The sequence below is a fragment of the Loxodonta africana genome, chromosome 16, assembly GCF_030014295.1.
Source record: "Loxodonta africana isolate mLoxAfr1 chromosome 16, mLoxAfr1.hap2, whole genome shotgun sequence".
In the NCBI taxonomy this organism is placed as follows: domain Eukaryota; kingdom Metazoa; phylum Chordata; class Mammalia; order Proboscidea; family Elephantidae; genus Loxodonta; species Loxodonta africana.
The window spans coordinates 67013652-67041182 of NC_087357.1; the positions used below are offsets into that span (position 1 = coordinate 67013652).

The window sequence follows — 27531 nt, forward strand, 5'->3', positions numbered from 1 at the left end:
GGTCGCTGTGAGTCGGAATCGACTTGAGGGCACACAACAACACATTGTTTAACGTGTGCCTTTCTTATCACCAAACCAGATGAGAAGCTCTTTGAGGGCAAGGGAACGTCCATTTGTATCCCCGAGGTTTAAAAAGTATTTTGTGAATCACAAGCATGTAGCAAATTGTTACTGAAATACTATCTGACACAGTATTGCTTCACGTGCAACAATCTTAATGTTTTAAGTTGTAAGTAGAACGGGAAAAAGATGAAAAATCTCACGGCATATTTTCAATTTAGTATCTCGTAACCTCATTTAAGAGGGCACAGGATCCAACTAATACAAATGAAATTAAACTTTGGCCGAGGTACGGAGCACACATTTCTTACCACATTAGCTGTTAGTAAGATGTGCACAGACTGCTCACAAAGTCTCAGTACTTACACACGTGTCACACAGGGCATCTACCTAAGAACCTGAACAACAAAATTCCTTGGCTACCCTCGCGAGGGGACAGATCAGGTTATGTTCTCCTACTTCGCCCTATTGGGAAACGAAAGCTAATAATCCAAGGAAGCTTCGGGGAGAATGCTCTTTAGCGTTCCAGTCCGCACATCACGCGCCTAAGCGGGGGACAAGCAGCCTCTCCCCCACCCTGCCGGCACGGCTCCCCGACAGCCCACGTGCTCCAGGACACCAGCTCCCCAGCCTGCCAGTTTGGGTCACGTGGCGCACCGCGCAGGTCCCCGCGCTCATCTGTGGCGTCCCCAAAGATGCCTGATTATTTTCTTCTTTAGCAATAGCTGATCCCACTCTCCAATGGAAAATAGAGTAAAATGTACCTTTAATGGCTTTTCCTTATAAGGCTTCCTTTCCCGTGAAGCCAGTCATACGGCGTTACTATTTCCTGAAACGGTAGGGCGTCTTTCCGGGCAGCCTACCCGGTCGGCTCGGGTCTTCCCGGGCGGCAGGCACCGGGGATGTGCGTCACTGTGCGCCGCCGTGTCCGCGGGCTGCTCCTGGTTCGTCCAGGGCCGGCGGCCTCGATGTCCTTTCCTCGGTGTGCGGTGTGGTGGGCTCGGCTCCCGGCGGGACGCCGGGCTGGCCACCGGGCGGCCGTCTGCTCCGCCCTTCGCGCGCACGTCGGACTCTCTCCTGGGGCTCTGGGGCGCCTTCCTGCCGTTGCCGCCGCCTCCTCCTCCGCCTCCGGTGGCTCCAAAGCCCCGAACACGTCCTTGTTCGTGCCGCTGACTGTGAAACCCCTGGGCCCCAGTGCGGATGGCGACGTCGGGGCCGAGCTGAGCCGGCCTCTGGACAAGAGTGAGGGCAGGGGCTAGGCGGGGGCGGCGGGCGGTGGTGGCCGCCGGGCCCACCGGCCGCGGGAGGGCTGCGCTCCCGTGTCTGGGCGGCCCCAGGTCCCCTCGGGCGTTGACACGGGGCTTGTCAGTGTCTGCCACCCTTGCTAGCTTTTTTTTTTCTTTTTTTCTCTTGATAATGTGTTTTGGCGAAAGTTTATACAGCTAATTAGATTACCTTAAACAATTTTTATACAAATTGTTCCATGCCATCGGTTATAATTTTTACAGTGTGTCAGTATTCTCATTATTTCCGTTCCGTTTGCTCTGCCTCCATTGATCTAGCTTTCCTTCCTCTCCTTGCCTTGTGTATCTTTGGTTTTGGCTAACTGTTGATCGGCTGGTCTCATATGGTTGTTTGTTCAAGGGAGCCATTACTCACGGGTGTTATTGTTTATTTTATAAGCCAATCTGTTATTTGGCTGAAAGGTGACCTGCAGAAATAGCTTGAATTCCAAGTTCAAAGGGTATCTTAGGCGGTAGTTTCAGGGGTTCCACCAGTCTTTATTGGTCCAATAAATCTGGACTTTTTTAGGAATTTGACCTTTGTTCTACATTTTTCTCCCGTTCTTTCTGGGACCTTCTATCGTGTCCCTGGCCAGAATGGTTGGTAGTGGTACCTGGGCGCCATCTAGTTCCTCTGGCCTCAAGTTAGAAGTTGTGGGTCTTGTGTTCTTTTTAGTCCTGTGGACTAGTTTCTTCTTTGAGCCTTTGATTTCCTTCATTCTCTTTTGCTCCAGACACTAAAAACCAATAGTTGTACTTTAGATGGCCACTCACAAGCTTTTAAGACCCCAGACACTACTCACCAAACTGGGATGTAGAACATTAACTTTGTGAACTGTGTTATGCCACTTGACTAAGTTGTCCCCCAAAATCTCGCAGGCTTTTGAGCCGCTTAAGGCTTGGGACTGTGTCTGATTTGTCCCTAACGGCCCACCCCCAGAAGTGACCTTTTCCCTTTGACTGCCCTTCCCTCTGAATGGTTTAAACCTTTTTGTGTTGGAACAATTAAGTTTTTTGAGTAGTTAAGTAGGTGACTTCCTTTTCAAGCATTCTTTGTTCCTCCTTCGTTACCCAGAACTATTGTCCCTGAAAGGTGGGATGTGTATGTGTGTGTATCAGTGTGTGTGTATGAGAGAGAGTGTGTGTGTGTGTGTGTGTAAAACCAGAGGACTTCTTTCAGGATTCTTTGTCATTGACTAGGCTGACGAAGCCCAGACCATGTTAGGCTGTATGGTGGTTACTAAGAGGAACCAGAGTCAAATCCAGATCTTCCCTCAAGGAATTTACAGTTTTGTGGAGAGGAAGGATGTAGTGATAATCAACTGTAATACAAAATAGAACATGATAATGGTGTCCTTACCAGAGGTGGTAGGTACTCTAATCATCTGGGGCTCCAGGGAGAAAGGAAAACTTACCATCAGCAACTGGCAGTGGATTTTGCCCCCCAAAGTAACCTTGGGTGCATTTGACAGGGAGCTTGCAAATGTTTTCAAGGGACCTGTGCAGTTTCTGATGATGTGGCTGTATTTCTTTAGCTTCTGGCTGATTAGGTGGATGAGAGAGTTTCTTTTGACCAAATGAAGTGTTCTGGGAGGCTGAGAAGATAATGCTATAGCTAGCCAGAAACTATCTTCGGGCAGTTCACTTCAACAAGGAACCTTAGTGCCTCTGTTATAATTTTTAAAATATAGACTACAGCATGCTATGAATCAAACCTTGTTTTTCAGAGCAGAAGGACAGTATTTTCACTAAAAACATGATGGAACCCACAGTATAAGTTACTCTTTGACCTATTCATCCAAGCAGTGTTAAGGAAGGCCTTTTCACTTTACTTGGCATTAGGGACTATATTATTTTAATAATGTAAAAATCGACTCGACGGCAGTGGGTTTAATTGTATATTAAGGCATATTGTAATTTGTGTGAAATGATTTGTCTTATTAGGTAAATATAGATAAACCCTTCTTTTGTGCTGCTATTCCAATTCACCTGAAAATGTCTTTGCTGTTCTAATCAGCCTTAACATCTGGAATTGATTAGTCATCGATGCTCCCTGAAAGGAGATAGAATGAAGATACTGGATTGTCAGCAGCATGTTTTCTTTTGGTGGAGAATCCTTAGATACCTCATTGGACCAGTGTGTACTGGGCAGCTTTTCATCTCCCTTAGTTGGAATTGATCCATACATTAAATTTACTAGAATAATCCTTTCAGCATTGCAAGAGGGGCTGCAGAAAACAATAAACTTCCACAATCTTATGTAGCCACATAGTTGTTATTGTTGTTAGGTGTCTTCCAGTCAGTTCTGACCCGTGGCGACCCTGTGTACAGCAGAATGAAACCCTACCCAGTCCTGCGCAATTCTCACAGTCATTACTGTGTTTGAGCCTGTTGTTGTAGCCACTGTGTCAGTCCGTCTCGCTGATGGTTTTCCTCTTTTTCGCTCACCCTCTACGGACTGTGATGTCCTTCTCCAGGGACTGATCCCTCCTGGTAACATGTCCAAAGTATGTATGACGAAGTCTTGCCACCCTCCCTTCTAAGCAGGATTCTGGCTGTACTTTTAAGACAGATTTGTTCATTTTTCTGGCAGTCCATGGTACATTCAATATTCTTTGCCAACACCATAATTCAGTCGTCCTTATTCATTGTCCAGCTTTCACATGCCTGTGAGGTGATCGAAAATACCATGGCTTGGGTCAGGTGCACCTTAGTCTTTCAGATGACATCTTTGTTTTTTAAAACGTTGAAGAGGTCTTTTGCAGCGGATTTGCCTAATGTAATATGAGGTTTGATTTCTTGACCGCTACTTCCATGAGCCTTGATTGTGGACCCAAGTAAAACAAAAACCTTGACAACTTCAGTCTTTTCTCCATTTATCATGATGTTGTTTATTGGTCCAGTTGTGAGGATTTTTTGTTTTCTTTACTTTCCCATAGAGATCGGGACAATAATCTGTCACTTCTCAATCTCTTGCTTGCTCCTTTCCTGAAAAGGTAGTCTTGGTGGCATAATGATTAAGTGTTTGGCTGCTAATCAAAAGGTTGGCAGTTTGAATCTGCCAGCTGCTTCTTGGAAACCCTATAGGGCAGTTCAGCTCTGTCGTATAGGGTCACTATGAGTTGGAATTTACTCAACGGCAGTGGCTTTTTTTTGGGGGGGGGGGTCTCCTGAAAAGTTGGTGTACTTCAAGGCTCTGTCCTATGTCGCCTTGCCTTCTTATTCAGTACACTTTCTAGGGGGTCTCGTTGTCTTCCCCTGAGGTCACTTAACATTTATGTGTTAATTCAATCTTTGTCTTTAGACTGCGCCTCTCTCATTTTCCCTGGACCTGTATATGTCTAGCTGCCTACCAGGTATCTCTGCTTAGATTTCTCACATGAACCTCACCTCAGCAAGTCCAAGACAACTTATCCTCCTCCCTTCACCTGCACACCCTCCAGGTTGCTACTTGCTCCTTCCCCCATATCGTTCTCCGGTATCACTGGGTGCTCAAGTCAAAAACCTAGTAGTCTTGATTCTTCCCATCCCTCACCCCCTCCATCAAACAATCAAAGTCCCATTGACAAGTCTTATTGATTCTGCCTCATAAATATTTATTGAACTCATTCACTTCTCTTCTCCATTGCAACCAGCCTAGCCTGAATTATCAATTTCTGTCTTTTGACTGGACTGTTGCAGTAGCCCCTTGCTTGTCTCCTTGTACACCTTTGATCTCTCTAATCCATTCTTAACCTGTAGCCCAGATGTTCTTTTAAAAAGGTACAGTCATGCTACTGCCCTGCAAAAAGTTGTTTCGTTTTTCCACTGTCCTTAGTTTAAAAGGGTCCCCAACCATTATGGCCTGTAAGGCCCTGCCTGATCTGGCCCAGGTACCTCTCCAGCCTCAGTGCATGCTGCTTTCCACACACAATGATGAAATGTGCCGTGTGCACTTTTGCTCCAGCCCTTCTGCATGTGCTACATTCCCTGCCTAGACTACTGGGCACTTCTTCTCTAGGCTACTTCATTTTTAATCTAGCTGACTCGTCTTGATTATTAATGGTAGCCTAAATGCTGCTTCCTGGCGAGTAGAGTAGGTTAAGTTTCCAGACTCCCTTATCGTCCTTTGTTTCCCCTGCAGTGACACTCATCACATTGTAATTGCTTGATCAGCCGAGGTAAACATACACCAGAGTCCACGTGGGCTCCAGGAGAACATGGCCATTAGTGTCTTGTTCACTGCTGTATCTCCAATCTGACAGCCATTCAACAAATACTTATTGTCTACTGTGTGCCAGGCACTGTTCTAGACACACAGTAGGTGTTGTATGTGTGTGTATTCTGGTTGATTGTAATGCATATTACCACGTAGATGTAGGTAGACTACAACTGAAAAGATAGTTCGTATTTTGGATAGGCATTTAGCAGTTAAGTGACTGGCCTGGTTTTCATTCAGTTGCCTTTTCTCCATTGTTAAAATTTCCTGGTTGATGAGAGGAATATTTTCTCTGCCTTCTCGCTGGGTTATTGTGGAAATCTCCATAAGGTATGTGGCAGAGCACTCTTGAGAAGTGTAAAGGGCTCAACAGATGTAAACTAGCATCGTTTGTACTGACACTCAGTATTTGAAAAATGGAGGGCAGAGTTCCTGGGTTGTCACCCTGTGATAGAATCTGTGATGTGTGGACACTGGGAAAACTATTCCCACAGGGGCCCAGATAATCTCTCCTATCTGCTTAGTAGGTTGATGTGAGGAACCTATTAAATAGGTGTTTTTAAGTAATTGTACAAATAAGGGATTTTTGTCTAAACCTCTCGCCTCCTTTAGGCTGTTAATAGCTGGTGTAAAATTCCTTGGGTATATTTCTGCTCATAATCGTTGAGCTCCAATAGAACAGTGTTTATAAGCCTTTTGGGCACTGGCGTGAATTTTTAAGTGTTTGGAAGTTCTAGAAGTGAAGTACAGCTAGCTTTGGTGGAGGAGTGTCCCTCCTTTTTCTGCGAAGGTTGCCCAAGGCTTTGGGTGGGGTGGTGAAGGAGGAAGGCAGCACCCAGGCATTCCAATCGGCCAGGTCAGCCCTAGCTGTCCTCAGGTGACAGGTGCACCTTCAGAGTGTGCTCTCCTCCTGGCTTTTGAGTGATCACGGGCATGTTCACAGGAGGTGGCAGCCGCAAATCATATTCATGGGTGGGTTTTTTTAGCAATTGTGACTCACAGCCAAGGTCTCAGATAAATTGAGGCAGGTTGGGGTGGTTTCCTAGTAGGTTCTAGTAGCAGAAGATGGGTGGGTGCAGATTGGGACTTGAATTGGTAGGGCTGTGGCAAGGGGGGTGGAAGCAACTCACCTCTGTGTTAGTAGAGTGAATGGGAGTGAGAGTTTTGGGGACACTTGCTTGGCAGAACACCTGGACTCACATGTTCTGACATGCCATTTAGGAAGCACAGAATTAGGTTGTAGTGCTAAGGGGTCATGATTATGGCACCATCCCTGTTCAGGCTATTTGATGACACTTTTCCCACCAGAGAGACTACCCTTCAGCACCTCTAGCTGCCTGAATGGACCTCATGCCCTTGGTTGCAAGAAGAACCTTATAGAAGTACAGAGGCTTAACCAATTAGTGTGATTTGATGTAGGTGTATCTGGCACAGACCCATGTGGGGGTAAAGGAACAGCGGAGACGCCTCAGTTTGAGTGCTGCTGTCTCATCCGTTACCTGGAAGAGCTGCAGAGAAGCCAGAAGCGTTTGGCCTGACACGTGGCTCCCTGATGCAGTAGTGGCGGCGTTAGCAAGTCTTGCACCGCGTTTCATGATTCCCTTGGCGATGATATGAAAGGTTGGATACAAGCTCCTTACCACTACTAGCACACTGTTCTCATACCTCTTCTTATTCACAGGAAGGGAAGTAATACTAGGAAGTATTATTAAAGGGGCAGGAACTAAGTGTCATTATTTGGTGGTTTTTGATACAGTCTCTTCAGGATTGATTCTGGTTTTGTATGACTCTTCTGGAGCCCCTGAGTGGTGCAAATGGTTAAGTGCTCAACTACTAGACAAAAGGTTGGCGGTTTGAACCCACCAGAGGCACCTCATGGAACTGGGGAGTGCAGTGATTAAGCACTCGGCTGCTAACTGAAAGGTCGTTGGTTCAAACCCACCAGCCACTCCATGAGAGGAAGATGCAGCAGTCTGTATCCATAAAGATGACATCCTTGGGAACCGTGTAGGGCAGTTCTGCTCCATCCTTTAGGGTCACCTTGAGTTGGAATCGACTTGATGGCAATGGGTTCGAAAGGCGCCTCGGAAGACAGGCCCAATGATCTGCTCCTGAAAGGCCACAGCCCTGAAGACCCTATGGAGCGCAGCACTACTCTGCACGTGTGGGGTCTCTGTGAGTCGGAGTTGCCTTGACGACACCTGACAACAACATGCCTCTTCTGTCTTTCCTTTTTGGGTCTTAGATATTCCTAACCTGTTCTGCTAACTTCTCTCCATCTGGCTTTTCCACTGTGGAGTCGCCATTCCTATTCGGCTATGAATAGGTTGAGTCGCACAGCTTCCCATCCACCCATCCTTCCCTCAGGTGAACACGTAGCTTTGATGTATTTTGGATGGGTTTTTAGTTATTTACTGGTGACTACAGTGAAACAAGAGAATGAAAACACCTTAGCCACAGGGGTAAATCGCGCGGTTTAACAAGTCAGAAGGCTACAGGAATAGCGACTTCTTTGTCAGGATATAAATGGAGTGAGTAAGGTGGTGATTATTTTTGTGTCAAGACTCATATGAGGCACATTTACATTTTAGAAGATGGGCTGTTTTTTAAGATCTTGTCTTCTTTTCAAAAGAAGGTGTAATCATTTAAAACACAGTGCAGTTGGCTTAGAGTTTATACTGAGCTCTCTAGCCTCTGAGTTCTAGCAAATGTAGTTGAATCCCAGCATAGCCGTATTAAATCCCAGGCTCCCGTTAAAGGCAGCAGGAAGAAAGCTGCTACCTGGTTAAAAGTTGTAGTAGCTGACTCATTTCTGTTGTTGTTGCTGTTGTTAGTTGGCGTCAAGTGGATTCTGACTCGTGGTGATCCCAGGTGTGCACCATAGGGTTTTCAAGGCTGTGATCTTTCAGAAGCGGATCACCAAGCCTGTCTTCTGAGGCGCTCCTGGGTGGCTTCAGATCACCAGCCTTCTGGCTAGTTGTCAAGCGCTTAACTGTTTGGAGCCACCCAGGGACCTGCCTCATTTCGGCTCTGGCTGAAATCCAGGGTGTCTGCTTTAATCACTTGTTAATTTTAATGAGAAGTAATTATGGCCAAAATTCAGGTCATTCTGTTAGGAACAATGAGACAGTACAAGCTTTATTTATTTTTTTAAAAACAATTTTTATATACTTCTGTAGTAGTTTTAAAAGTATACTTTTTCAATGCCGTTTCCATTGTGTTCAAGTTTTTACAACAATTTTTTAAAAATTGACTAATTAACTTTGAAAAACCTTTTTAGATACAGTCTTGATGCAGAGAAACCTCACTTTTTGTGGGTAATATTCATTTTTGAGTTATAATTTACATGCCATAAAGTTTGCCCGTTTCAAGTGTATAATTCAGTGGTTTTTAATATATTTGCAGGTTGTGTAACTGTGATCATAATCTAATTTTAGAACATTTTCATCACCCCAGAAAGGAACTCTGTACCCATTGGCAATCACTCCCTACTCCCTGGCCTCCCCAGCCCTGGGCAACCACTAATGTACTTTCTGTCTCCGTAGATGTACCTGTTCTGGACATTTCATAGAAATAGTTTTCAATAAGTGGTCTTCTGAGACTTGTTTCTTTCACTCAGCATAATGAGAAACCTTACATTTTAGAAGTATTTTAAATTGAATAAAATAGCATGATTCTTATATGACACTGGAGTGTTAGTCACCGAAAATGGGTTAAGTTCAATACATGGGATCTGTTTTCTGTATTGAGTTTATAGGTCAGCAGAATTTTCTCAAGCAGCCTGTGACTGAAGATATATATTACCTTTAGTTGTGGGTAAATGTGACTAAAGCAGTGATTTCAAAAATCACTGTACCCACGTTGTACAAAACAAAGTTTTGTTAGTGGGAAGCCTTCGTCAGGCTTCTTTTCTTCAGTGAGTATTGTACATGTGTGGCTCTTGTGGGAGGTAAAAATACAGGCCACTGGCCTTTCTGTGTTTCATGGCAAAGACTACATCCCCAGTTTTGGCCTGCTTTCCTAGAAATGCAAGTGTGAATGGACTAGTAAAGTGTTCATCTCTATAGAATAACACAATAGTCTTATTTTAGCATGTTGACGTTAATTCAGTCTCAAGTTGATGAATTTAAACTACTTCACTTATAAAATTATGATTCATAGTGGCATGTTACTTCAGCAGGCATCTAGTTCAACCTCCCTACAGCACAGAAGCTTCTCTGACATCACTCCTGAACTACAGCCATCTAACCCTTGCTTGAGTATATCCCACAACAAAGAGCTCATAATGTGAGGCAGCCCTTTTTCACTGTCCTGATGGTTAGAAGGAAACCCTGGTGGCGTAGTGGTTAAGTGCTATAGCTGCTAACCAATAGGTCAGCAGTTGAAATCCACCAGGCGCTCCTTGGAAACTCTATGGGGCAGTTCTACTCTGTCCTATAGGGTCGCTACAAGTCAAATTTGACTCAGCAGGGTAACGGGTTTTTTTTTTTTTTTTTTTTAGGTAATTGTTAGAAAGTTCATGTGTGGATTCCACTGAAATCTGTTTTCCTCACCTTGCACTCACGTTAGTTGTGTCGCCTAGAACAAAATAAGTGTGATCTGTTCTCCCTAATATCTTTAAACTAAAGATCATTACCTGCCTCTTTATTTGCATAAAACACGATGTTCTGGTCCGGGCTGTATTGGTTGTCTTTCTGGATGCATTTTAGCTGCTCATGATTTGATATCCAGAATGGTTGTTAAGTAAATTAAACAGAACGTGTTTATCTAAAAGCAGTGGAGGTTAGGGGCTGCTTCCTCTGATCCTGCATCACCTTGCTCATCGCTCTGCAATATTACTGGAATATTGTATTATGTGGCCTGGACGCTCTTTGCACTGTTAACCCAGAAAGAGCTTGTGATCAATGAAAACCTTCAAGTTTTTGCAACACTCAGTAGATGACTGCCTTAAGTGTTACAACTTGAGATTTCTTTCACCTTTTGGGCACTTCTCTACCTGAGAAAGGAAACAAATGTTAAATTTTGCTATCTTTCTTCCAGATGAAGTAAAAAAGGTCTTAGACAAGTTTTACAAGAGGAAAGAAATTCAGAAACTGGGTGCTGATTATGGACTTGATGGTAAGTAATATTTTATTCTTAGAGTATATTTTTGTTGGTGTTGTGTGGGACACTCTGTGGCCTAGAAAGAAGGGCACAGTTGTGGTCTGGAGGCATGTCCCTAACCTTTGCTTCTGCCTTAGAAGGATGCTGGCAGGACTGACCTTCTGAGCCAGACTACATGGCAGAGGGGGAGTCCCCAATGCCAGAATCTGCATAGGCCTAGAGGTGGGTAAACAAAAGTGGAGATTGTCAGCCCATCTCAGTCATTTTGTTGGGGGAAAAATCCTTATGTCATTTGAATAATGACGAGACATTCCAGTGCGCTGCCTTTTCCCAGTGTTAGTGAATTTGACGCCATAAAGACTCTAAAACTGCCAGTCAAAAGTTTTGCATTAGAAAATGGGATTTTAGTGTTCTTGCCTATTTTCTGATCTGTGGAAAAACTAAGTAAGACATATCATTAAGGTACATTTCTGATAAAATGTCATCCCTTTAAGCTGAAAGTATCTAAAAATATGTGTATTTAAAAGTATTTCTGCCAGTTATCTCTCCTCTTTCTAACACATACCATTTACTTCAATACAAAGAAAAAAAACGCTTTCAAGTTGCTTATAAAAATCATTGTAAAATGCAATGAATGGTTTGTTTAGTGCATACGTGTACTCTTTCTTTTTTTAAATGAAAACTAAGCTCTGCCTATTTCAATTTTCTGTTTCCACAGCTCGTCTCTTCCACCAAGCTTTCATAAGCTTTCGAAATTATATTATGCAGTCTCATTCCCTGGATGTGGACATTCACATTGTTTTGAATGATATTTGTTTCGGTGCAGGCAAGTGTGTAGAGATTTTTTTAAATCCCATTGCATATACTTTCTTTTTTGCTTCTGGTTTACTTCTTTAAAACAAAAGCCAAACCTGTTGCCATCAAGTTGATTCCAACTCATAGTGACCCTGTAGGACAGTAGAACTTCCCCAAAGGGTTTCCAAGGCTGTGGTCTTTATGGAAGTAGACTGCCACGTCTTTCTCCCACTGAGCAGCTGGTGGGTTCAAACCTCCGACCTTTTGATTAGCACCCAAGGGCTTAACTGCTGTGCCACCAGGGCTCCTTCCCGTTTACTTCTCTAGATAGGGCTTATTTGTTTTAGGGTAGGTCCAGGTAACATCCTCTGAGATAATTCATTGCTTTGATAGGAGGCCTTCTAGGTCTTTTAGCCTTTTTTTTTTTTGTATTTTTGAAAATTAAAAAAAAAAACAAAACTGTGCATTAGGCGAAAGTTTACAGAGCATATTAGATTCCCATTTGATAGTTTGTACATAAAGTGTTTCCTGGCCTTGGCACCATTCCCCACAGTGTGTTCACACTCTCCCCATTTCTGCCCTGAGTGCCCCGTTTCTTTTCATCCTGATTTTCTAGCCCTTCCTGTCTTCTCGTCTTTGCCCTTCTGCTTATAGTGGGTCTCTGAGCTAGTTATTAAATCACCTGTATGTCCTGGACTTGAGAAGGGCTAGGGCCTGGTCTGCATCATCTCTTCTCCACTGTGTATCCACACAGACCACAGAGAAAGGGGCTTGTCACACTACATAGAATCAGCATATAGTAGATGCCATCTGTTTTTGCCTCTGGCCGCTTTAGCTCCCTCAGATCAGGACAAAGCTCTTGCTACAAGAGAAGCAAAAAAAAAAAAAAAGTAAGAACATTATCGTTTTTTCCTTATAGACAGTTTAACTTTGGTTATATTTTTAAAATATTTTTGACCACTAGGTTTTTACCCTGTGCCTGGTCTGAGGTAGAAGTTGGATACAAAGCAGGATGGGACATGGCACTGTCCTTGACTCAGAGCCATTATGGCCTGGAGAGTTCTTGCTGAGGAATTCTATGTTTGTCTCTCTGTGATCTTTGTAAAATCACAAGAAATGTTCAAAAAACATTAAATGTTTTAAAATGGTTAAAAATATTAAAAAATGGTTGTACCTGCATTGCTCTTCCTGTAACCTTTGGCTTTCTTTCTAATGTGTATTTCCAGGTTCTTTATTTTTAACTCAGTTTTTTATCTATGCTGGTTTTTGTCTCTTTGCCATAGAGAAGTAGAATATGTTGGTTGGCAGCCCGTTTTCTGTGTTCTTGGAAAATATAAGTGAAATTAGGAGGAAAACTTCAGTCAGAGCAGGACCCCTGAAAAGAACTGTTGCTTTTATCCTGGCACTGTCACCCTCACTTAGCTCACTAAGGAAAGCTCTCACTAAGCTCAGTTATGGAGAACATGTAGATTGCACATGTTAACATGGTGTTTTATTTTCCAGCTCACGTGGATGATTTATTTCCGTTTTTCTTGAGACATGCAAAACAGATATTTCCTGTGTTGGAATGTAAGGACGATCTACGTAAAATCAGTGACTTAAGAATACCACCGAACTGGTCAGTTTCTTCATTTGTGGATTTGAAATATTTGGTTTCTCGTCTTGGGAGATCAGTGATCATTCTATTTTATATTGTATGCTGGTTGATAGATTGTAAGGAGTCTGGATTATGTTGTTTTCCTTAGAAAATCTGGCAGTTAATTCTGGTTGGCAGTTAACCGGTGGCTCACCTTGATCCTGATCGGGCTTGGTTTTAGGCTTTATTGGGGTAGATCTAGAACAGTCCTCAAGTTAGATAGTCATCTTTACTTCTTAGGTGTGGCCTCTCTGGTGTCTCAGCTGGCCGGAACTCCCACATCTCTTAGCACCTTGTGACCTTTTGAGACTTTCCACGCTCAGTCCCTTAGCAAGCTGCTCTCTCCTGGGCCTCTCCAAATCTCACCTGCACGCGTTAGCCCAGCGCAGGGCCACATAGAGCCCCCAACAGACATCAGGGCCGTCTCTCCCTGTACCCTTTCTTCTCTTCCACACTGTGCCCTTGAAATCCCAGTAGCTTCCACAGCTCTGAACTTGACCTCTGCCTCCTTAGCTCAGCGGGACCCTGCCACTCTCCTTGGGTTCCACCTCCAGTACCCTCCTGGGTGAAGTAGAATTCCCCTCAATTCTTCCCTTCTTTCAGGAATTGTAGTCCTGCACTGCCAGTCGTTCATGCCCCCAAATAGTTGCCACGTATATTCTATACAGTTTTGTACTTGTTAATGGTGGGAGGGCAAGTCCAGAGCTAGTTATTCATCATGGCCAGAAGCAGAATCCTTAGTCATTATATTTACCCTGAAGTTCAGAAGTCTGTCACTATTTGCTTAGTGCTGTGGGAGTGATGTAAACTATTTATGTTGCTGATAGCAGTTTAAACTTATTTAAAAATTTTTCTGCAATGAAGGGATTTTTAAAGTGGGAAAAATAGCCAAGAAATTGCATTTGAGTTTTTTCCGTTTGGAGAATAGTCAGTAGCTACCATTTTTGGAAATCAGTCATTATTTTAATGTAAATATAAAACCTATTTAGTTTTTTGAAGAAGCTGTCTTATGAATGTTAAGAGGGTGTTTCCTTTGGAACTTTTTTTAGTTGATATCTTTGCCAGGGTGGGTTTGAGGTTGTTGAAATTGAGCTGTTTTTCTACTCCTGTTCTAGGTACCCAGAAGCCAGAGCCATTCGGCGGAAGATAATCTTCCATTCGGGCCCCACAAACAGCGGGAAGACGTACCATGCAATCCAGAAGTACTTGTCAGCAAAATCTGGGGTGTACTGTGGGCCTTTAAAATTGCTGGCACATGAGATCTTCGAAAAGAGTAATATTGCTGTCAGTATGTTACTAAGTGTCTGATCTTTCTTCTTGTAATATTTTCTTGGGGATGCAGTGGGAAAAGTCATATTTAGTAATTTACTGTGAACAAAAAATTATCATATTTCATCAAACCTAAGATTTTTTTTTTTTTAAGAAGCCATCAGTTTTAAGAAGCACCATTATTTTACACGCAGCTAAGAAAGAAAAAGATTTTGCCAGCTGAACTCTGACATGCCCAATTCTTAAGTTGAGTTCTGATTTCAGAGATGTTAAAATGTGAAAAAAAGTGTACATTAGAATGAGTGAAATACAAAATTATGAAATATTTCACACAGACAGATAAGTGCAGAGAGTTACACAATAACCTTTCCCCATTACCCAACTCCATCAAATCCTACCATTTTGCCATGTTTCCTTGATTTACCTTATTAAGGTATAAAATAGTAATGCTATTGGTGAAACTCCCCCTGGACCGTTTTTTTTGCCCCCTCAGAGTTAACCACTGCTCTGTTAGGGTGTTTAATTTATTTTCTAAAGATGAGACCTCTGATGCCGTCAGTACTAATGATAAAGACTGATGAGGACAAAATGGCCCATAATCAGAGGCACCATTTCACTAAATGGACCACGCTTTGGTTCATTGTTTTATTATAACTTTACAATGTGAGTTAGATTAACTTGTTTGGGTGGGTAGTTTGTACACGCTCTTGCTCTCTACTTTTTTCTGAATAATTTGAGTAATTTGTATGCTTAAGGCTGAAATTTCCATAAATGCTTAAAGACGTATTTCCTAAGAACAAAGACTTTCCTTTACATAGCCACAGGATATTTATCAAAAATAGAATATTCTAATATGAAAGAATACCATTATTTAATCCACAGTCCATATTCCGTTTTTGCCAGTTATTCAGTAACGTCCTTTTTTTTTCTTTTCTCTTGATCAAGGAGTCCATCTAGGGTCTCACGTTGTATTTAGTTGTTATGTGTCTCAGTCTGGAGCGGTTCCTCAGTCTTCCATTGTTTTCCATAACCTTTACATTTTGGGAGACTACAGGTCAGTTGTAAATTGTCCCTCAGTTAGGTTATGTTTGCTGTTTTCTCATAATTAGATTTAGGCCACTAGGGTGACCAGCTATCCCATTTTGCTTGGAACTTTCTGGATTTAGCACCAAAAGTCCTGCATCTTAGGGAATCCCTTAGTCCTATATAAACCAGGATGTTTGGTTACCTTAATACACCATAGCATTGATGTTGGTCCTCAGGGTATTATAAAACCAAAAAAACCTGTTGTCATTGAGTCAATCCTGACTCATAGTGACCCTATAGGACAGAGTAGAACTGCCTCGTAGGTTTCCAAGGAGTGGCTGGTGGATTTGAACTGCTGACCTTCTGGTTAGCAGCTGAACGCTTAACCACTGTGCCACCAGGGCTTGCAGGGCATTATATCAGGAGGCTTTTACATTCTTAAATTTTATTTATAATGGTCTTTTTGATTATAGAAATAATTCATGTTCATTTCTGTAAATTCGAAAAATACAGAAATGTACAAAGTTAAAAAATGAAACGGCTATAATTTCTCGTGTTTTTTTGTTGTTGTTAGCTGAGGATTTGGCTCATTTGAGATGTTCCCAAATATATCTTGGTTATGTAAGAGGGTGGTCTTAGTTTTTTTATAAAAAAAGAAGAAAAGCATGGGGAATATTTTGTTTCAGTTGTTAAATAAACATGATGGTAATGAAAAGAACTCTCTCTTAAACATTCACATTTATTTTTGCTGTTTTTTTTTTCAAGGTAAAAATAATTCTAGGTTTCTTTTTGTCATCCTAGGGGGTGCCGTGTGACTTGGTAACGGGTGAAGAACGTGTGACAATAGAGCCAGATGGGAAACAGGCTGCCCATGTTGCTTGTACTGTTGAGATGTGCAGTGTTACAACTCCTTGTATGTATACACCATTTTAAAAACTTTATGATTTAGTGTTTTTTTTTAAATTATAAAATACACCTCTATGAAATACGTTTTTTATTATGTAAAAAAATTAAAAATTGAGAAAAGGAAGAGAACAGTACAACAAACACCTAGTATCTCTGTCTTAGTTTGCTGCTGTTGCTGTAATGCACATACTACGAGTGGGTGGCTTTGAAGAAGAGAGATTTATTTTTTCACAATTCTAGAGGCTAAAAGCCTAAGTAAGGGTGTTGGCCCTGTTGATTTCTTTGTTGTTGGTAACCCCAGGCATGCCTTGGGGATCCTCACTTGGCATCTGACTTTCTCCATCTGTGTATGTGCTAGTCTCTGGGTCTAATCTGCTCTTTTTATAAGTCAGAAGTGATCAGATTTAGAACCCACCCTACTTGAGTATGTCTAATGAACTATCTTAGTTATCCAGTGCTTCTATAACAGAAATACCATACGTTGATGGTTTTAACAAATAGAAATTTATTCTTTCACAGTGTAGGAGACTACAAGTCTGAATTCAGGGAGCCAGTTCCAGGGGAAGGCTTTCTCTCTCTGTCAGCTCTAGGGGAAGGTCCTTGTCATCAGCCTTCCCCTAGTCTAGGAGCTTCTCAGTGGAGGGACCCTGGGTCCAAAGGACATATTCCTCTCCTGGCTCTTCTTACTTGGTGGTAATAAGGCCCCTGTCCTCTCTGGTCGATTCTGTCTTTTGTATCTCAAAAGAGGTTGACTTAAGATACCAGGACGCAATCCTCATTAAGCTAACTGCCTCTAATCCTGCCTCATTAACATCCTAGAGGTTAGGATTTACAAGACATAGGATAATCCCATCAGATCACAAAGTGGTGGACAGTCACACAAGTACTGGAGATCATGGCCTAGCCAAGTTGACACACATTCTGGGGGGACACAATTTGATCTGTAACATTAGCATAATAAAAGCCTGTTTCCAAACAGGATTACATCCATAGGTATAGGGATTAGGATTCTAACACATACTTTGAGGGGGCACATAATTTAATCCCTAACAACCTTCCACCACTAGTAAATGTTTAACACTATGTCATGTTTCATTCTGTTCTTTTCCTTTTTGTTCTAACAGAACTAAAATATTGACAAATATAGTTGAAGTTTCCTTTGTCCCACTCCTCAGTTCATTTCTCTCATCTTTTGAGCCAACTGGTTATTGAGTATGTGGTATACATCTTTCCTGTCTTTTTTTTATAGCACTGATACATATTACATTTGATACTATAGATCATTGTGTTTTAAAACATTAACATGATTATCATATCGTAGGTATGGTTCTGCAACTTGATTTTTTTATTCCACGCAACATGCTTTTAGATCTAGTCTTATTGATATGTATTGATCAACTTTATTAAACTGCTATGTAGCATTCCGTTTTATGACTAAAATTATTGATTCTCTTATTAAAGGATATTTAGGTTGTTTAAGAGGAGCCCTGGTGGCACCTTGGTTAAGTACTTGGCTGCTAACCAAAAGGTTGGCAATTCAAACCCACCCAGTGGCTCTTCCAGAGGAAGACCTGGTGACCTGCTCCCTTAAAGATCACAACCTAGAAAACCCTATGGGGCAGTTCTACTCTGTCACTTGGGGTTGCAATTAGTTGGAATTGACTTGATGGCACCTAACAACAACAGTAGGTTGTTTAAATATCTTGCTGTTATATGCAGTGCTGTAATGTGTTTCTATTTAAATAGTTTTGAAAACATTTAAAGTAAAAACCAGCTTTTTTTTTTTTATTAATTATATAAACAATCATATCTTCATTATAACCAAAAACAAAAAACTCACTACCGTCGAGTTTATTCCAACTCATAGAGCCCCCATAGCATTTCCAAGGCTGTAAATGGAAGCAGACTGCCACGTCTTTCTTCCACGGAGCCATGGGTGGTTTCAAACCACCAGCCTTCTGATTAGCAGTTGATCGCTTTAATCATTACACCACCAGGGCTCCTATCTTCATTATAGAAAATATAAGTAAGCAAAGAGAAGAAAACAAACACATGCAATCCCTCAGTCCTACCCATCTAGAATCAACAAGTATTACCCCGTTGTTGCTGTGTATGCGTGTACTCCTGTGCATTGTGAGTGTGTGTATTAAAATGGGGATTATACACTATATACTACTTGATGGCTTGCTTTTTTAAATTTAATAGTCTTAATTTTTTTTTTAATTGAGTTAATTAACTTTCTGAGTAGTTTTCTTGAAATCGTTTATTGTAAAATATATAGTGTAAACTTGTAAAATGCGATATAAAATTGTAAAAATTTAATTAGCATAGGAGTTTATAAATCAGGATTCTCTCTCCTGTCACCTCTTTTCTAACTTTTTTTTTTTCGTAATGTATTATGTACCCATATGTAATAAGTAATTTTTAAACTGGTGTTTTTTTAGTATAAAGTTAGTTTTCTGTCTTTGAAAGTATATAAAGCTTTCTTTTTTTTTTTTTTTAAGCTTTCTCTTCTTTATTCCTTGATATTTAGGGAAGAAAATAATTTGTATAATTGACTTATGGAAAATAAAATAATATGTTTGGAAGCACATTGGCATTAGAAAATAAGAGGGGGCTCCAATCTTTGCCATAGTGATGAGTTTAAAACTCCTAAGAATGAGCATAGCTGGAGCCCAAGTAATTGACACTCCGGTTCACTTCCTGCCCCTGAGAACTGTCTGGTTTCTGTGGTAGAGATGCTTCAGTTACTGCAGGGCTACCTACTCTTTGTCCCTGGAAGCATAGATAATTGCTTTCTTTCTCTGCTCAGCAGGTGTGTTCTTGTTCGGGAGATTTTCTCAGGCTGCCTCTGAGATTGCAGAGACAGGTGAACCTGCTCAGTTTGGGAGTTAGTGCAGCATAGTGGTTAAGAGTATGGACTTTGGAGCTAAACAGCCTGGGTTTGAATTTCTTCTGAGCACTTAACTGTGTAACCTTGGGCAAGTGACTTCACTTCTCTGGGCCTCAGTTTACTCTTCTATAAAATGCAACTAATGATAATATCTACCTCATAGGTTATTGTGAGGATTAAATGAGTTACATTGTAAAGCACTTAGAACAAGCCTGTGAGAAGCACCAGGTAAGTGTTAGTTGCTGCTACCGTGATGATGGTGGTGGTGGTGGTGAAAGGTTGAGTGTTGGTGTTGTAATTTGTTTATACTGTTGCTTAAGTAGATTGTAATGCTCGTGATAACTTTTTTATTTTAAGATGAAGTGGCTGTGATTGATGAAATTCAAATGATTAAAGATCCAGCTAGAGGATGGGCCTGGACCAGAGCACTTCTAGGTTGGTGTTCTTAATGCTATAACCTGGGTAGTGACATCTGCACTGAGATGCATTTGTCCTCCTGATAATAAATAAAGCTGGCTAGATCCTCTCTTTCTGACACAAGTCAAACAAAAAAGCCCTGACTGGTAAGGTGTGAGTTTCTGTCCTCTAAATATTATTTTAATAACGGGAAATTCATTTTTCCTATTATAAAATTAGCATAACCTTGTAATTAAAATGAGAGTTTTCAAATTTCACCTTAATTACAAAACCGCTAGTAACATTTTAGCATGTTTCAGGCCAATTTTTTTCTTGTGCATGTGGTATTTTGCAAACATATAGTTTTCTATCTTGCTTTTTTTTTAGTTCTGTTGTTTCATAGACATTTTTATACATTTTTAGATATGATTGGGTTATTCTCCTTTGAAGAGCTGTACCATAATTTGTTACATATCGGTGAATATTTTCGCCTGTTATTAACAATGCTGCAGTAGACATGTGGCCATAGCTTTTTGTTTTTTATGTATTTATTTTATTATTTCTTTAAGATAGGCTTCTGGAAGTGGAGTTCTTGAGGTCCACAGGCAGAACGAACCTTTTTCCTGCCGAATAACGGAGTAAATTTTTGATCAGCATGTTGTAGGTCAGGTGTTTTCAAATGTGAAAACAAATAGCTGAACTCTTTCTTCAGGGTGTACATTGAAGCTTGTTATATAAAATAGATGAATGTGGATCTGCCCGGGGGTAAGGAACTTAGAGTTTCTTCCACCCTGCAGCCCCTCATCCTCCGAGGCAGCTCAGTGATTCCGTGAAGCCTAATTTGAAAAACGCAAGGCTGGCTTCACCTTATAATAGACTCGAAACCTTGGCCAAAGTAATGTAAAATCCCTGAGGTTTATAAAATGGGGTTAATTGTTGCCCTCTAGAAGTCTGTTGTTCTGAGGTTTGAACCAAAGAAATAATATTTGTGAAAACACTTGGTGAAGTTGTAAAGCAATAGGTAATCAAATGTAAGGTATTTTTTCCGTAGAAAGTGTTTTATTTTGACATCCTTAAAATTGAGAAAAAAAAAAAAAGTCTCAACTTTGCATTTACAGGGCTGTGTGCTGAAGAAGTCCATTTGTGTGGAGAATCTGCTGCTATTGACCTGGTGACTGAGCTCATGTACACAACTGGGGAGGAAGTGGAGGTACTACTAGCTTATATGCTTTGTTCTCAAGGTAGCATATCAGATAGCCCAGAGGAGCGAGGCAGTGACTTCTTAGGCCCGAGGTAGTGGCAATATTTAACTCAGAAGAAAGCTTCACTTCCTTGTGGTTGAACAGGTGATGCATATTTAGTTGAACCTTGTGTGCTGAAATTCTGACGGTGTGGCCATCGCATCCGAGGTCTTCCATGAGTGCAGGAGGGCCTTCATCTTCTCTTGACAGAACCTTTCGGGGTTTGAGCAGATCTCTTTAGAATTAAATAACTCAGAATGTTCGAAGTTTGAGGCCCAGCAAAACAGCAAGTTTGTTTTCAAAATTTTATATGTCAGATATTAGGGCCTTTGATATACATGTAATTGCTGGGGGCAATTTGTTTCCCTTTCTGCAATTCCTAGAGTAGGAAATAGTGGTTTCCTTTCAATCCTTTTTTTTTTTTTTTTTTATTCCTTACTGGGGTTCTACGATAAGATGAAATATTTCTTAAATGGCCCATTATTTTAGTTCTTTGCTCAGCTTTGAGAGTGGGACAGAGGATATAGTGGAAGAGACCCAGGTTCCAGTCTGGGTTTTGCTGTTATTTTAACTTTGCATTCTTAGGCAGATGACAGAAGGCTAGAAGTAGGAAAAGCCTCAAATCCAATCTTTTTCTTGGGTTCTGTTTTACTCTTTCCTAAAATGGAAATCCTACTTAACAACCCTTCTGAATTTACAAGCTACCATGAAAGTTACATATATGTAAAGTTGCTTTGAAAATTTACAAAATATTGCATAACATTTTATTAATTTAGGAATGCCCATGAGAGCTGATTCTAACACTTGGAATTTCAAAATGCTTTTCAGTGTTTTTCCTTGAAAAATATCAATATCTGTCAGTTTTAGCTACTCTTGATTGCTTTGCAAGTTTTTCACTTAATAGCCCCAAGAAGTTGAGTTAGGTGTGTTTTTTTAACAGTATCCTGTGTTCATTTTAGGTTCAAAACTATAACAGGCTTACCCCGATTTCTGTTCTGGATCATGCATTAGAATCTTTAGATAATCTTCAGCCTGGGGACTGCATTGTCTGTTTTAGCAAGAATGATATTTATTCTGTCAGTCGGCAGATTGAGATTCGGGGATTGGAATCAGCTGTTATATATGGCAGCCTCCCACCTGGCAAGTATTGACTTTCATCATGACAGGATTTGAAATCTTTTTGCAGTTTATGTCAGGATACGTGGAGGAGCCCTGGTGGCGCATGGTTAAGGCTGCTAGCTGAAAGGTCAGCAGTTGGAACCCACCAGCTGCTCTGAGGGAGGAAGGTGTTGCAGTCTGCTTGCGTAAAGATTACAGCCTTGGAGACCTTATGGGGCAGTTCTACTCTGTCTGGTAGGGTCACTGTGAGTCAGAATTGACTCAGTGGCAATGGGTTTTGGGCCAAGATATGTATAGACAACACAATAAAAAATATTGCATTAAGCTGCCTGTTAGATGAGTAATTTGTTATAGGTCATAGAAAATAAATATTTCTTTAGTTCATTTGGTGGGAATAGAAGTGTTTTAATTCATTATAACTCTTTGTTATTTGCTGCTATTCATAGACTATTTTAAATGTTAAGTTTATGATTTTCTTACAGTCTTGTCTTTAGAATATGGACTTGGTGATAACCTTCCGGTTGTAGTCCCAAAGCCTGTTACTAAGTGTTCTCAGAAACGATCAGGCCAGTGTGGGTGGGGGGTTGGGCTGCTACATGAGGAGTATTTAGGGAGTGGAAGTAAAGGATGTTTCTCTATTGAGGATATAAAGAAATAAACTTCCTACGTTAAGAGTTTTATCCATAAAAGTGGAAGGAGCAGAAAGTGAGGGTTTCCAAAGTAGACATAGCGTGTTGTAGTAAAAGACCGAGAACGCTGATTTAACATAAACTGTACTGTACCTGTTCTTATTTTAGGGACCAAACTTGCTCAAGCAAAAAAGTTTAATGATCCCGATGATCCATGCAAAATCTTGGTGGCCACAGATGCAATTGGCATGGGACTTAATTTGTAAGTAAATTTGTTTTTAATAAGCGTGGGTATTCAGTGGGTTAGATGCCTTTTTTTTTTCCTTTCAGTTTTCTAACTGGCATTAGAATGACCAAACACTTTGATTTAGGAGAATGAATATTATAGTATATTGTTGTTGTTAAGTGCCATTGAGTCCGTTCCATCTCATAGCAGCCCCATGTGACAGAGTAGAATGTAATCTTTATGGAACCGGATCACCAGGTCTTCCGTGGAGCTGCTGGGTGGGTTTGAACTGCCAGCCTTGCTGTTAGCAGCCAAGTTCTTAACCATTTGCTCCACCAGGGCTCCTTTATTATAGGATAGATCTGAGATTTATCTTGCATATACCTGTTGAGGGAATAAAAGGAAAATAGCACTGGGCACTAGGGTTTTTGAGCCCTGCTGCCCACCATTGCTAACCCATTACATTAATTTCAGTGTCTCAGTCAGCAGGGGTCTGAGTACCCCTTACGCATGTGAGGCTAATTACACCTCTATGAATCACAGAACTGTTAATGGCAGCCAACTTTTAAAGCAGTCTGAGTACACTTTATTTGGATTATTTGTAAAAATATATATATATATATATATATACACACTATAGTTTTACTGAGATATAATTTACATACCATACAGTTCATCCATTATTAAGTGTGCAGTTTGGTGATTTTTGGTAAATTTCCATAGTTGTTGAAAAATACTATTTGAAATAAAGAAGAATTACCAACAAATCCCATTTCCTTATTTTTTGTGGTGAAAATATACAAACAAAACATACACTAATTCAACAATTTCTACATGTATAATTTGGTGACATTTATTACATTCTTCAAGTTTACTTATTTTTTAAACGTTGGGCAAGGTTGCAAGTGAGCCTAAACTAGACCTGAAGTGAGGATTTGTTTGGTGATCCAGGTGACTGAAGTTTTGCCTTACACAGTCTGTGAGATCACTTCTATTTCTATTTCAGGAGCATAAGGAGAATTATTTTTTACTCCCTTATAAAGCCCAGTATTAATGAAAAGGGAGAGAAAGAAATAGAACCAATCACCACCTCTCAAGCCCTACAGATTGCTGGCAGAGCTGGTAGGTTCAGCTCGAAATTTAAAGAAGGAGAGGTTACAACAATGCATCGTGAAGACCTTAATTTATTAAAGGAGATTTTGAATAGGCCCGTGGAACCCATAAGGGTAAGGTGTTACACGTTAATTACGTCTCTGTGGAGTACAGTTATCCCTTCTTTCACCCACTGTTCAGACTCTTGCCTCAGGTATCTGGAAACATAAATAAGCTACCCCCCCCCCCTTTTTTTTTTTGTACCATGAAAATAATGTCAAGAAAATCCTACTTTATTGCTTGATAGAGGCATAGAGACACCTGGGTCAGATAGTGGTGTGCAAGTGAAAGATCTCGAGTGAACAAGGGTAATTAACCTGCCTTTCCTGTAGTTCTTTCTAGAATCAAGCGGCAGGCGGATAGGCACATTACTCTAGGTGGGCACACACAGCTATGTCAGGAGACCGAAGAATTCCCAGAGCCTGAATGTAGAAGAAACCCTTGAACGTGCAAGAAAAACAACACTAAGCAATACAACTTCAAGCCTATAAGGACAAAGTTAAATTTTGATTAGTGTAGGTAATGAGTCAGAGGTGTGCATATGTTAAACAAAATAACTCTTTTTATTGTAAAAATAGCGATAACACAGCATTTGCCAGTTCAGCATTTCTCATGTGTACAATTCAGTGACACCAGTTATGTCAGTCACGTTGTGCAACCATCACCAATATCTGTTGCCACATTTTTCATTGTCATAAACAGGAACTCAGTAATAACTTTTTTAAGTAGTTAAAATTTAAGCTTAAATTTACTTACGTGGCTCATCTCAATTTTCGGTGACACTAGGTAAAGGGGAATATGTACGCGATAATGCAAGCAAACATTCCCGGAGGGAAGCTGTGCCTGAAATCATTTCTGTAGCTTTTGTTGAGTGTGATTAGGTTCCCGGGTGGCTCTGGTGACACAGTGACGCACCCCGTTTTCCCCCGTGCACCTGATTTCTTTACTCAGACTCTTTCTCCCTCTCGTGCCTCATTGCCTCATCTCTCTCCTCCTTTCCTCTTCCTCTTCCCATTCCTCTCTCGCTTGCTTTTTTTCTTCCTCCATTCCTTGTACTCACCTGTGGTAGTGTCTTAACACCGTAACCATACGGCTAAAGAGATAATTGACCTCCAGTTTAGACATTTTCTCATGTACGTATGCATGTATATCCATTTTATTTCCCTGCTAAAAGGAATTTGGGTTTCCTTGTTCATTTTTGTTCAGTGGGGAGAATTGAGACTTGGAAAATCGCTTACGCTTGAAGACAGTTTTTGATAGCATATCAGTCATCATCAGCTTTAGAGATATGACTGAAATGTGGGTGAAAGACTTATTACTCCATGACCATAATTTTTAGCTTTATTAAGTTACCAGCTTTTCTAATTGGTAATAAGAGATAAAATGATGATGGTCTTCTCTTTTTCACCCAAATTCTTGGCACTTAACTCATTTGGTGAGAGCTTAGCCTTAATGTAGGGCTTTTTCTTGAAATAAGAAAATAAATTTGTCCTTTTTTTTCTTTATCAATTAATGGTTATTTTTTCTTTTACTAAAGGCAGCTGGTCTTCATCCAACTGCTGAGCAGATTGAAATGTTTGCCTACCATCTCCCTGATACAACACTTTCTAATCTCATTGTAAGTAAAGCTCACTTTTTAAAAAAATTATTTTTTGTTGTGGTTGAGAATGTACAAGCAGAACACACACCAGTTCAACTGTTCCTACATGTACAGTTCAGTGACGTTGAGTCCATTCCTCAAGTTATGCAACCATTCTCACTCTCCTTTTCTGAGTTGTTCCTCCCCCATTAATGTACACCAGGGCTTGGAACAGGTTCAAATCCCTGCTGAGAATTTGCATTTCTAACAAGTTCTGAGGTGATGCAAATGCTGCTGGTTAGGGACCAACTCTGAGGACCACTTTCAGAGCAGTGGTTCTCAAAATGTATTACACATAAGAATCACTCTAGGGCCTTTTCTGATTCAGTATATCTGGGGTGGAAATGCAAATTCTCAGCAGGGGTTCAAACCAGACTGAACCAGTTCAAAGCCCTGACATAAACTCATTGCCCCCTAAGTCTCCTGTCTTATCTTTTGAGTTGCTGTCATCAATTTGATCCCATATAGATAGTTCTTAAAAGAACACAATGCTCAAGGCAGACATTCTTTACTAGCCATTTTGTTGCTGCATTTTTTCTCCTTATTTTTTTTTTTTAAATGGCATGTGTTTTCAGTATTGGAATGCATGCTGATTGAATGTGTTTAAACTTTTGATTGGTACTATGGATTTTGAGAAATATATGATAATACAAGCTACCAGTGAGGCAAGTGGCACTGTGGCACCACCAATCTGTGGTATGACAGTATACCAATGAAAGCTATATAAATAATTTATTGCAGGTGTCTTTCCATTAAGTTACATGGGGAACCTCTGGTTTTCCCAGTATGACACCTATAAAACCCATTGCCGTTGAGTCGATTCTGACTCAGTGACCCTATAGGACAGAGCAGAACTGCCCCCATAGAGTTTCTAAGGAGCACCTGGTGGATTTGAACTGCCAACTTTTTGGTTAGCAGCCATAGCGTTTAACCACTACACCACCAGGGTTTCCCAATATTACACAGAAAAACCGAAACAGACTCGTCAGGGCTCCCTAATTATCACACAGGAAAGCTGAAATTATGCCACAAGCCTTATCTCAGAAATAAAGGGAAAAAAGGCAAAAGTTTACAAAACTAACACATTCAGGAAGTATCACTTAATAGAATGTTCAACCTACACCACAGTGAGGCTCCAGCTCCGGTCAGCTGAGCTTCATGTGTTTCAAAAGGGACCCGTCTTGACACTAAATGGGTTAGAACCAAAATAACGCCTACCTCTGAGGTCCAGAGGCATAAAAAATGGCTGGTATGCCATTAATCCAATGGTAACAAAAGAACTACTTAAGCTAAACTATTGTTTGGTTTTAAGAAGGTTTCAGGGGATATTTTTGGTTTAAAGTTTAATGATTATGTCAGAGCAGTAGTTTTGGGGGTTTATCCAGCTTCCATGGCTCCAGAAAGTCTGGATTCCATGAGAGTTGGTAATTCTATTCTGCATTTTCCCCCTTTTGATCAGGAGTCTTTTATAGAATCCTTCCTCAAAATGTTCAGTAACGGTGATAAATTATGGTATATTCACACAATGGAATACTACACATCAATAAAGAACAGTGATGAATCTGTGAAACATTTCATCACATGGAGGAACCTAGAAGGCATTATGCTGAGTGAAATTAGATGCAAAAGGACAAATTTTATATAAGACCACTATTATAAGATCTTGAGGAACAGTTTAAACTGAGAACACATTCTTTTGTGGTTACGAGAGGGGGAGGGAGGGATGGTGGGAGAGGGTTATTTACTGATTAGTTAGTAGATAAGAACTACTTTAGGTGAAGGGAAGGACAACACTCAATACATGCAAGGTCAGCTCAACTGGACTGGACCAAAAGCAAAGAAGTTTCCTGAATAAACTGAATGCCTCGAAGGTCAGCGGAGCAACGGCGGGGGTTTGGGGACTATGGCTTCAGGGGACATCTAAGTCAATTTGGCAAAATAAATTCTATTAAGAAAACAT

General features: G+C 40.8%; 1 protein-coding gene across 4 annotated transcripts in view; it reads left to right on the forward strand.

The window, feature by feature from the left end:
* The first annotated feature begins 1007 nt into the window (after nucleotides 1–1007).
* The window catches only part of SUPV3L1 (Suv3 like RNA helicase), a 32540-nt gene continuing 6016 nt past the window's right edge, over nucleotides 1008–27531 (forward strand). The window contains exons 1-13 of one of the 4 annotated variants that reach the window (XM_010589186.3): nucleotides 1190–1302; nucleotides 10582–10659; nucleotides 10782–10866; nucleotides 11363–11470; nucleotides 12943–13057; nucleotides 14191–14359; nucleotides 16172–16283; nucleotides 19527–19604; nucleotides 20684–20775; nucleotides 21766–21946; nucleotides 22723–22816; nucleotides 23787–24006; nucleotides 25470–25550. In XM_010589186.3, the coding sequence (XP_010587488.1) occupies nucleotides 10648–10659; nucleotides 10782–10866; nucleotides 11363–11470; nucleotides 12943–13057; nucleotides 14191–14359; nucleotides 16172–16283; nucleotides 19527–19604; nucleotides 20684–20775; nucleotides 21766–21946; nucleotides 22723–22816; nucleotides 23787–24006; nucleotides 25470–25550 (1347 nt within the window). In that variant the 5' untranslated portion in view covers nucleotides 1190–1302; nucleotides 10582–10647. Of the gene's footprint in view, nucleotides 1303–1360; nucleotides 7162–10581; nucleotides 10660–10781; nucleotides 10867–11362; nucleotides 11471–12942; nucleotides 13058–14190; nucleotides 14360–16171; nucleotides 16284–19526; nucleotides 19605–20683; nucleotides 20776–21765; nucleotides 21947–22722; nucleotides 22817–23786; nucleotides 24007–25469; nucleotides 25551–27531 lie in introns of those variants that run through there. The other 3 variants (XM_023547022.2, XM_003409305.4, XM_023547023.2) reach the window with 3 other exon arrangements.